The following is a 10000-nucleotide window of genomic DNA, read 5'->3' on the forward strand; positions in this document are numbered from 1 at the left end:
GCAGTGACGTCTCTGAACGTCTGACTCCTGTGTTCCTGGTTAGAACCATGTCATAACTAGAACCACTAGAACCTGTTGAGAGTTTCAAGTTTCAAGTTTATTTATTTTTATATAGCCCAGATTCACAAACAATGTCTCAAAGGGCTTTACAATCTGCACATGGACGATATCCCTCTGACCTTTGTGCACTGCAAGCAGTGCGACCCTCGCATCGGATAAGGAACAACTCCCCCCAAAACCCTTTTAACAGGGGAAAAAATGGATGGGAGAAACCTCAGGAAGACTGCAGAGGAGGGACCCCTCTTCCAGGAGTGGACAGACGAAGCAATAGATACCGCATGTACAGATTAACAACACAATAATAATAACAGTAACAATAACAGTAACAATAAATGTATAACAAAGGCATGCCGATCCATCCAGTAGAGCGAGTCACCACCAGCCGATGAAGCACACAGAGGTCACCGATCAGAGGATCCACCACTCTGAGGACAGACCAGACAGTGTCTAAGTCATTCAGCTCAAAAAAGTTAAAGTCAAGGTTACTCTGGCAAAACCCCAAAACCACAGCAGAACCAAATGAGGCAGAACCAGCACTCCCCTAGTGGATGGTGAAACAGGACCACTGTACAGCTTGTGCTATCGCCAGCCATGGAAGCAGACAGAGGTAGCCGATTGCCGATGATCCACCACACAAAGGCCTGTGAGAGAGAACAGCAGAAGAAGGAAGAGAAACAGAGATAGCAGAGATAGCAGGGGCGAGAGTGGTGCTAGAGGGACCAGAATAGCAGAGAATTAATGGGAGGCAGGGGCCTAACTAAGAAATCCTATGACTCGTCGGCAGGACTAGGCTAAACCTAAACATTGAGACCGCCATCCCCGATATTACTTATATGTTAGGTCGAACAGATATGTTTTGAGTCTAGATTTAAAGACATTTACAGATTCAGACTGTCTAATATTTATAGGGAGGTTATTCCACAAGAAAGGGGCACGATAGGAGAAGGCCCTCTGGCCAGCTGACTTCTTTTTAAATCTAGGAACACACAAGAGACCAGTATTCTGAGAGCGGAGAGCCCTAGTCGGCGTGTAAGGTTTAACAAGATCAGACAGATAGGTTGGAGCAAGCCCATTAAGGCTTTTGTATGTTAATAAGAGTACCTTAAAATCGGATCTAACATGAATCGGGAGCCAGTGTAATGCAGCCAAAACTGGGGCGATATGGTCAAATTTCCTAGTTTTAGTTAATATTCTTGCTGCTGTGTTCTGAACCATCTGAAGGCCCCTAGTTCTAGACCGAGGCAACCCTGATAACAGAACATTACAATAGTCAAGTCTAGAGGACACAAAGGCATGAATCAAAATTTCTGCATCAGCCATGGCTAGAGAGGACCTAATTTTGGAAATATTACGTAGATGAAAGAAGGCGATCTTTGTCACCTCTTTAATATGCTTGTCAAAGGCAAGAGTTGAATCTAACGTTACTCCAAGGTTCTTGACTGTTGAACTATGGGTTATAAAACAGTTATCTACAGATATTGTTAGGTGTTGAAATTGGTTTCTATGTCGTGCAGGGCCAATGATTAACATCTCAGTTTTGTCTGGGTTTAGGAGCAAGAAATTACTGGACATCCAACTATTCACAGCAGAAAGACAGGCCTCTAGTTTAATCAATGAGAGTCGACAGCAGAGGCGAAATGTTCTTTATCCTTCCTTCTCATCCTGTATTTCCTCCACAGAAAATCCTGAGGAAGAACAAGAAAAAGCCCGGAGGTGGAAACAGACGGGCTTCTGCCATTCCTGAGGAGGTCAGCTGACCGTCGACGTGTTGTGGGTGTGTCTGTGTGCGGTGCTTCAGCTGGTCTTCATGTTGTTGTCTTTCCAGCCAGAGAACCTGACAGAGGACGAGGACCTTCTGATCGGAGAGGGTCCCATGCTGGACCGGCCGCTTTCATCCCTGGAGAAGCTCCACATCATTGCTGGAAATGCTCTATCAAGACGGGACATCAGGTGGGAACTGTTCCCTCAGCTTTGATGTCATTAACCCGAATCCCTAACCACTAACCCTAACCACTAACCCTAAACCCTAACCCCTAACCCCTAACCCTTCCTTCATCAACCTATGCAGGGACGAGGTCTACTGTCAGATCTGCAAACAGCTGTCCAACAATCAGAGCAGTAGGAGCCGGATGCAGGGCTGGACCCTCCTGTCTGTCTGTCTGGGGGTCTTCCCCCCGACAGATGTCTTCCTGAAGGTCAGGCTGTAGCAGCTCCTCAGCAATGGGACATTTCTAGTTGTGTGTCGTGTCATTCTACCACTTCCTGTTAAACTCTGCAGTACTTGGAGAGTTTTGTCCTCAGAGGGCCAGACGGCTATGGAGCCTATTGTGCGGAGCGCCTGCGTCGCATAAGGACCAACGGGGAACGGAAGGAGCTACCATGTTGGGTGGAGCTGCAGGTGGAGTCACCGACCTCAAGGTCTGGGGTTTGGATCTGAAGCAGCTGCTCTGTACTTGAGTCTGTCTCGCTCCCACAGGCGGCAAGGACCAGGAATCCCATCGACGTGTCTGTGACGCTGACGGACGGCCGCTCCATGGAGCTACATCTAGACTCCGCCTCCACCTCAGGTGAAGTCTGCCGGGTGTTGGCTGACGAGATCGCGCTTCGAGACACATGTGGCTTCTCTCTGTACATCAGCCTGTACGACAAGGTGAGTGCGCTCCGTGGACCCGTCTGTCGCTGGGCATCGAACAGGACCTGGACCTCCTGCTGTGGTTCCAGATGTGGTCCCTGGGCAGCGGGGGGAAGCACGTGTTGGACGCCGTGTCTCAGTGCGAGCAGGAGATGAGGAGGCAGGGCAAAGCGGAGAAGGACGCCCCCTGGAGCCTCTCCATCCGCAAGGAGCTGTTCAGGCCCTGGCACGACTGCTCCACCGACCCCGTCAGCACAGACCTCATCTACAGACAGGTCATCAAGGGCATCAAGTTTGGCGAGTACGCCTGTGAGAAGGTGAGGTGTCCCCTGGCAGGACAGTTACTAGACAGTCCAGCAGCAGGATACCGGAGGGGGATCTAGAGAAGCGGAATGAATGTTAACATTGGACACAAAATGTCTTATTATCATGCTACAGCTCGTCTGCGCTGCCCCCCAGTGGCCAGACACTGTAGGTCCAGTCGTTTAGTGACTGGAGGTTGATTAGTCACGCTGTTCTAAGTGTTAGCATGAAGCTGATCACCATCAGCTCCTCAGAGCCTAACAGAACCCATGACCCGTCTCTCAGGAGGACGAGTACGTCCATCTGGCAGCTAAGCACTACTACATCCAGTTTGGCTCCGCCCACAGTGTGGAACACGTCCAGAAGGCGGTAGATGACTGCATCAGCATCCCTCTGATCGAGAGCAAGTCCATGTCCAAGTGGGTTCAGCTCGTCAGCTCAGCGCTCCTCCAGGTACAAACTCCACAGCAGAAGCTGCTGGGTGGTGAAGGTCAAAGGTCATTGTGTCTCTTGGTCAATCAGGGTCCTGACGCCAGAGGAGACCAGAGACCAGAGAGCGTGAAAGCAGAGCTGGTGGACAGCGCTCGGCACAAATGGCCCCTCTACTTCTCTAAGTTCTATGAGGTCATCATGATATCAGGTGAGTCGACTCCCATCGACGTGACATCAGCTCAACGCCGCTTTGAACCCGGTTCTCCACCACCGCCTGTCTCTACTCAGGACCCCCTCTGCCCAAAAGCCGGTTTGTGGTGGCGGTGAATTGGAGCGGAGTCCTCTTCATGGACGGGAGGGACAAGAAGCTCCTGGAGCTTCTGTACTTGGAGATCAAGGACGCACAGATCTTACAGTATGACCTTTGACCTCTTGTTGTTCTGCTAATAGATTAATGGATGGATGGCTGGACAGATGGACGGACGGACGGACAGATAGTCAGATACCTATGTATCAGTAATGGAGGTGGTTTTGGTGCCAATGGAGTGTTTCTGTGCCCCGTCCAGCCAGCCCCCCCTCAGAGCTCCGTCTGTGAGTCTGACGACAGTCAGAGGATCGTTTGAGCTGAAGTGTGAGGAGGCCGAGGACATGGTGGCGTTGATAGAGCTTCACCTGGGGGGGCTGAGGCAGCGGTCGCTCTACCTGCTGGCTCAGCAGGACACCAGCAGCCCAGGTCAGAGCCCCCAGCCGGCGCAGCATCCGGTGATCACCCCACACCCAAACCTCCATGTCCCCCCTGCAGATGACCCCACGTTCCTGGTTTGCAAGCGAGGAGACCTGCTGCTGCTGGAGAAGGTGGGGCACGACCCCCCCAGCGAGTGGCTCCATGCCACCAACCAGAGGACCGGCAACAGCGGCGTGGTCCACAAGGACCTGGTCCAGTTCCTGCCCACGCTCAGCAGGCCATCTGAAGACATGCTGGTAGGGCGGGGGCTCTTAGGGGGAGGTATGATGATGGGTGGGTGGGGCCGTTCCTGCACAAAGAGGTAAGTACAGTAGTCTGCAGTAGAAGTCAGTCTTCTATTTAACCGCTGATGACAGTCGGAGAGTGGGCGGGGCATGTCAGAAGAATAGCCAATTAAAGGATCTTCTACTCATAAACTACGTGACAGTTTTTGTGGAAAAGTGGCACACATGGTGTGGGGGCGCACCGGATTACAGCATTGTTGTGGATTAGGCAGGCAGTTAACCAGTCTGTGGGTTCAGTCTGATGGGTGGTGTTAGCGCCCCCCTGTGGTGTAAGTGATGAACCGTCTATCCCATCAGGACCTTCTCAGTCCAGGCCAGAAGAAAGCTCCTGTCACACTGACCGCCCCACAGAAAGAAGAAACGGTGGCCCCCGTCTCCCTGAAGGAGTTTGCCCTGGAGAACTTCAGGTAAGAACTTTGGGTTCAGCTCCTGTTGGAGTTCTGAAGGGTGTTGATGCAGATGGTGCCCCCCCCCCCGTCGCAGGCCTGCAGCGAAGCATTTGGGTCGACAAGGCGCGTCGAAGGCGGAGAAGCTGTGGGTTTGTTCCAGAGAACCTCTGAAGCAGCCGCTGATGAGGACCCTGACCAGCAGCCCCCACCTCAGCAACCTGTCCTGCAGCGCCTTCACCGATATCCTTCCATTAGACTCCAGAGTGGCACCGGCGGACCCCACCCGCTGGTGACGTGTGCAGATTCTTCCTTAACCCGGTTCCCACCCATCCTGAAGTACATGGGCGACTACCCCCTCAAACATGTGCGCAGCCCCCTGGAGCTGACCGACCAGATCTTTGGTCCGGCGACTCAGCACGAGGCCCTGCAGGATGAGATCTACTGCCAGATTATGAGACAGATGACCCTGAACAGCAACAGGTTGGCCCCGCCCCTCTGGTCGTTAAAGCGTTTCCATGACAACAAGGCCAGGGCGTCCCGTCACATGCCCCTCTCCTGCTCTCAGGCTGAGTATGGAACGCGGCTGGCAGCTGATGTGGTTGTGTTCAGGCTTGTTCCCCCCCAGTCCCAGTCTGGTGAAACACACCAAGCGCTTCCTGGAGTCGCGGCCCCGAGATCAGCTGGCCCCCGGCTGCCTGCAGCGGCTGCAGGGGATGAGCAGGTGGGAGACCCAGGGTCAAACCCGTCTGAGCACAAGAGTCAAGAGTGTTCTACTGGGTTAGGGCTAGTAGGGGTCTGGGTCGGGGGTTAGGGTTAATGAGGGTTAGGGTCAGGGGTCAGAGTTAGGGGTTAGGGTTAATAAGGTTAGGGTCAGGGTTAGGTTTAGGGTCAGGGTCAGGGGTTAGGGTTAATAAGGGTTAGGGTCAGGGGTTAGGGTTAATAAGGTTAGGGTCAGGGGTCAGGGTTAGGGGTTAGGGTTAATAAGGTTAGGGTCAGGGTTAGGTTTAGGGTCAGAGGTTAGGGTTAGGGTCAGGGGTTAGGGTTAATAAGGGTTAGGGTCAGGGGTTAGGGTAAATAACGGTTAGGGTCAGGGGTTACAGTTAGGGTCAGGGGTTAGGGTTAATAAGGGTTAGGGTCAGGGTTTGGGTTAGGAACTGTTGTCATGATGCATGATGGGTATTTACCTGTCTTTGAACCCCCAGTAAGGAGCCCAGGAAGTCCCCCCCCCACCAGGTAGAAGTTGACGCCATCCAGCAGAACAGCACCCAGATCTTCCATAAAGTCCACTTCCCAAATGACACGGACGAGGTAAGACACACGCACACACACACACACACACACACACACACACACACACACACACACACACACACACACACACACACACACACACACACACACACACACACACACAATCCAGGAACAGCATCTTCAGCGTTCCCCCACCTCCTTACACCTACAGACACACACACACACACACACACACACACACACACACACACACACACACACACACACACACACACACACACACACACACACACACACACACACACACACACACACACACTCACTCAGTGTGATTCTTAAGGTGACCCGTCTGTGTGGTGGGGGCTAACAGGAACAGTAGCAGGAGGTAAAGACTGACGTGTGTTTGTGTGTTTCCTTCACACCTCCCTCTAGCGTGTCGATGCCACGTGTTGACAGGACAGACGTCCTTCTAAGCCAATAGCGATTGTCTGCATTCAGTCCTGCTTGACTTCTTGTTGTGTGTAGATATTTGAGGTGACGTCGACCACCACCATCAGGGACTTGTGCTCCAGCATCTGCCTCCACCTCCAGCTGAGCTCTGCCGACGGCTACGGCCTGTACCTGAAGACCCCCTCCAAGGTCAGGCTGGGTCAGGTCTAACCAGGGGCGGGTGTTTGTTGGTTCACGTGTTTCAGTCCCCAGAATCGTTGTCATGTGACAGAAGGCTGGACGAGGCGGTTCTACAGACAGGGCACACTGATTGGATGTGAAGTGAATTGCATACTTCCTAGCGACACGTGCACACTAGCGTGTGCCCCCGCCTCCGATGTTCCAGTAAAGACTTCAGCTTAAATAAATGATGAGTCAGCTTCGGATTGCAGCTCGTCTGGAGGCCAGGAATGTCCTGGAGCTGCATTGATGACACTCCTCAAACGTGTTGATGCTGTTTCTACGTCTCAGGTCTGCAGCTTGGAGGAGCAGCAGTATTTCTTTGACAGCCTCCGACAGGCTGGGGATGCGTCCAAGAAGGGAAAAAGAGGGAAAGAAAGTAAAGCATCATTCTGACACCTGGCTAATTTCATGTCAGCTCTTTTCCGTATTCAGAGTTCAGGTCTTGTTCTTCAGGCAGTCAGGCCAGCGTGCTCTACCTCGTGATGTTCAAGAGGAAGCTGTGGTTCAACGTCAGTCCAGGCAAGGACCTGGTTGCAGACCTCACCTTCCATTTCCCACAGGTACCCAACCAAACATCCTCCTCGGGCTTTTTCAAGGCGCTGAATCGTCGTAACCTGTGACCTCTGGGTCGTAACCCGTGACCTCTGGGTTGTCTCTGATCAGGAGCTGCCCAAGTACCTCCGGGGGCGCCATGACTGCACCAGAGAGGACATGGTCAACCTGGGAGGCCTGCTCTTCCGTGTCAAAGTGGATTCGGACAGGTCGCAGTTCGTCATGATCCCCAGGATGCTGAAGGAGTTGGTTCCTGCTGACCAGATACGAATCATGTCCCCTGAAGACTGGAAGAAGGTAAAGGTGATGCCCACATTGATGATGCATCTGTCCATCCTAAGGACTCATGAGTGTTCTTCTCTTTGCAGCACATCATTTCCTCCTACAACAAGCAGAGCGGCATCACAGTGCAGGAAGCCAAAATCGCCTTCCTGAGAGCCGTCTCCAGGTGGTTGACCTTCGGCTGCTCCTTCTTTGACGTTAAGGTGAGTCTTCAGGCGGACGTGGTGGAACCTTGACTCTGTTGTCTTGGTGGGATTTCATTTCCTTTTGACTTTGCAGCAAACGTGTGAGTCCAGCTACCCCTCGTGCATCGTGATTGCCATCAGCAAGCAAGGCGTGACCTTCATAGACCCGTCCACAAAGGTTGTGCAGCAGAGTCCTTCATGATGTGCATTGAGATGAATGTGGCTCTGATGCTCTGGAAACCTTTCAGGAGATGCTGATCATGCACCCCTTTAGCCGCATCATGGACTACCACAGCAAAGGCAGCCACTTCCACATGACCATAGGCACCCTGCTGAGGGGCGTTGGCTTCGTCTGTGAGACCTCACAGGTGACTTTCTGTCTTGTGTTCTCTTCCTACCTTTGCCCTTGAAGAGCAGTGTGTGTGAAGTCTCGTCTTCTTCCAGGCCGGAACGATGGAGGACCTCCTCAGGTCGTACATCAGCATGTACGAGGAGCAGAGGCAGGCCTTCCGGCCCAGAAACCACCTGTTCCCCCAGGCTGACACCACCAAAGGACTCAACTGAGCACTTTTGCGCACTTTTGATTGATAACTTTGCGGTAAATATTTGTATTCTAGTTTGCACCTTAATACGGATCACATCTGTCCGTCTGTCTGACAGGACGTTTGAATTGAAACTTCATGCGGGTAATCCTCAACCTATGAACACAACTGGTTCCGCACGGCTGTTTGTAAGAGGATGGTTGGCAGAGTTCATCAGTGAATATCAGGCTTCTAATCACAACATTTATCGTCATGACGACTGATCCAGTGACAGAACAGAGGATGGAGAATCAGACGGACAGATGGCAGCAGCTTGCGATGCAACAAAGTTATGGTATGTCAGAGTGAACACAGTGTCACTCTGAGCAAAGCATCATGGGATGGGTTCAAAAAAGAAAGAAAACACTGATAAATGTCCGCAGCGAAAGTCCACCAAAGATCAACTGGTACAAAGAGCTGGCAGTCTGTACCCTGAGCTCATTTAAATGTCAGGACTGCTCTAAACACTAAAGTTTTACAAACTAATGTTCTAAACACTAAAGTTCTAAACACTGAAGTTCTAAACACAAGATCTAAACACTAACACTAAATACCTAAAGACTGAAGTTCTAAACATTAAGTTCTAAACACTAAAGTTCTAAACACTAAAGTTCTAAACACTGAAGTTCTAAACACTAAAGTTCTAAACACTAAAGTTCTAAACACTAAAGTTCTAAACACTAAAGTTCTAAACACTAAAGTTCTAAACTCTAAGACTGAGCAGAAACAATTACAGGACATCAGAACAACGCAAACGGAATAAAACGCTGTAGCACCATAGTGTCGTTTGTCGCGTTTCTCACCCGTCATCGCTTGCCTTATGCTTTTTGCTAATACGACTCGCGTAGCCTTATAAACCACGATAAACAGCAAAATATCAAAGGGGTACGAAACCTGGTGCTCTGAGATGCTCACACGTACAACAAAATGGGGGTGGGTGTTGGAAACGCGCGTACACAGCGGTGCTGCTCGACGGAGGTCGTGGCAGAGAAGGGACCTGCAGTAATTGGCTATGGCGGAGCGCGTTTGTATCTACATGTGGTCGTAAGTCGGGCGTTCGTACATTGAGGACAAAGTTGGGCGTTCATATGTTGAGGACTACTTGTATTGTCTTTTATTGATGGTCATCATGGCAATCCCTCTCTCGACCTTCATCAACGTGACCTTCATCACGCTGATGGTCTGGGGGTTATTGGTTCTCCTGAAGCAGACGACTGATATCTTTAATATGTTTCTGCCTGGATTGAATGTTTCCCACGTCTCAATGCTCTCATGTTCGCTTCCTCTGAAACATGACGCTTCAAGCCTGGTGACATCAACGCTTTAGAGAACGGACGTGTGTGGCCTGATTGAGTCGTTTGACTACATGCAGCACGCTGATTAGAGTCAGCATGAACATCAAATCTCACACATGAAGAGCCTGGTCCTCCAGGAGCCTAAGGGGCCCCCTCCTGGATCTCCAGAGCCAGGTCCTCCAGGAGCCTGAGGGGCCCCCTCCTGGATCTCCAGAGCCAGGTGCTCCACTACTAACATTTTACGTGAGCGTGTTGGGTGAGCATCAGGAAACCTTCTTAAAGATGTGTTGGTATCACAGCCATCTTCAGCCTGTCTGTTAGTATCGCTGGAGACAAA

General features: G+C 51.4%; 1 protein-coding gene across 1 annotated transcript in view; it reads left to right on the forward strand.

Annotated features, from left to right (window-relative positions):
- LOC137591706 (unconventional myosin-VIIb-like) overlaps positions 1–10000 on the forward strand; it is a 22727-nt gene that overhangs the window by 11859 nt on the left and 868 nt on the right. The window contains exons 25-48 of the mRNA XM_068309826.1: positions 1740–1808; positions 1886–2010; positions 2129–2255; positions 2339–2458; positions 2537–2710; positions 2782–3009; positions 3281–3448; positions 3518–3635; positions 3716–3842; positions 3994–4160; positions 4230–4408; positions 4754–4863; positions 4940–5085; positions 5172–5325; positions 5411–5566; positions 6048–6153; positions 6622–6735; positions 7057–7144; positions 7222–7328; positions 7432–7617; positions 7689–7805; positions 7882–7965; positions 8036–8155; positions 8232–10000. The exon at positions 8232–10000 is cut by the window's right edge and continues 868 nt beyond it. Of these exons, the coding sequence (XP_068165927.1) occupies positions 1740–1808; positions 1886–2010; positions 2129–2255; positions 2339–2458; positions 2537–2710; positions 2782–3009; positions 3281–3448; positions 3518–3635; positions 3716–3842; positions 3994–4160; positions 4230–4408; positions 4754–4863; positions 4940–5085; positions 5172–5325; positions 5411–5566; positions 6048–6153; positions 6622–6735; positions 7057–7144; positions 7222–7328; positions 7432–7617; positions 7689–7805; positions 7882–7965; positions 8036–8155; positions 8232–8351 (3210 nt within the window). The 3' untranslated portion in view covers positions 8352–10000. The remainder of the gene's footprint in view (positions 1–1739; positions 1809–1885; positions 2011–2128; positions 2256–2338; positions 2459–2536; positions 2711–2781; positions 3010–3280; positions 3449–3517; positions 3636–3715; positions 3843–3993; positions 4161–4229; positions 4409–4753; positions 4864–4939; positions 5086–5171; positions 5326–5410; positions 5567–6047; positions 6154–6621; positions 6736–7056; positions 7145–7221; positions 7329–7431; positions 7618–7688; positions 7806–7881; positions 7966–8035; positions 8156–8231) is intronic.

Source organism: Antennarius striatus, unplaced genomic scaffold (genome assembly GCF_040054535.1).
Source record: "Antennarius striatus isolate MH-2024 unplaced genomic scaffold, ASM4005453v1 scaffold_25, whole genome shotgun sequence".
Lineage (NCBI taxonomy): Eukaryota > Metazoa > Chordata > Actinopteri > Lophiiformes > Antennariidae > Antennarius > Antennarius striatus.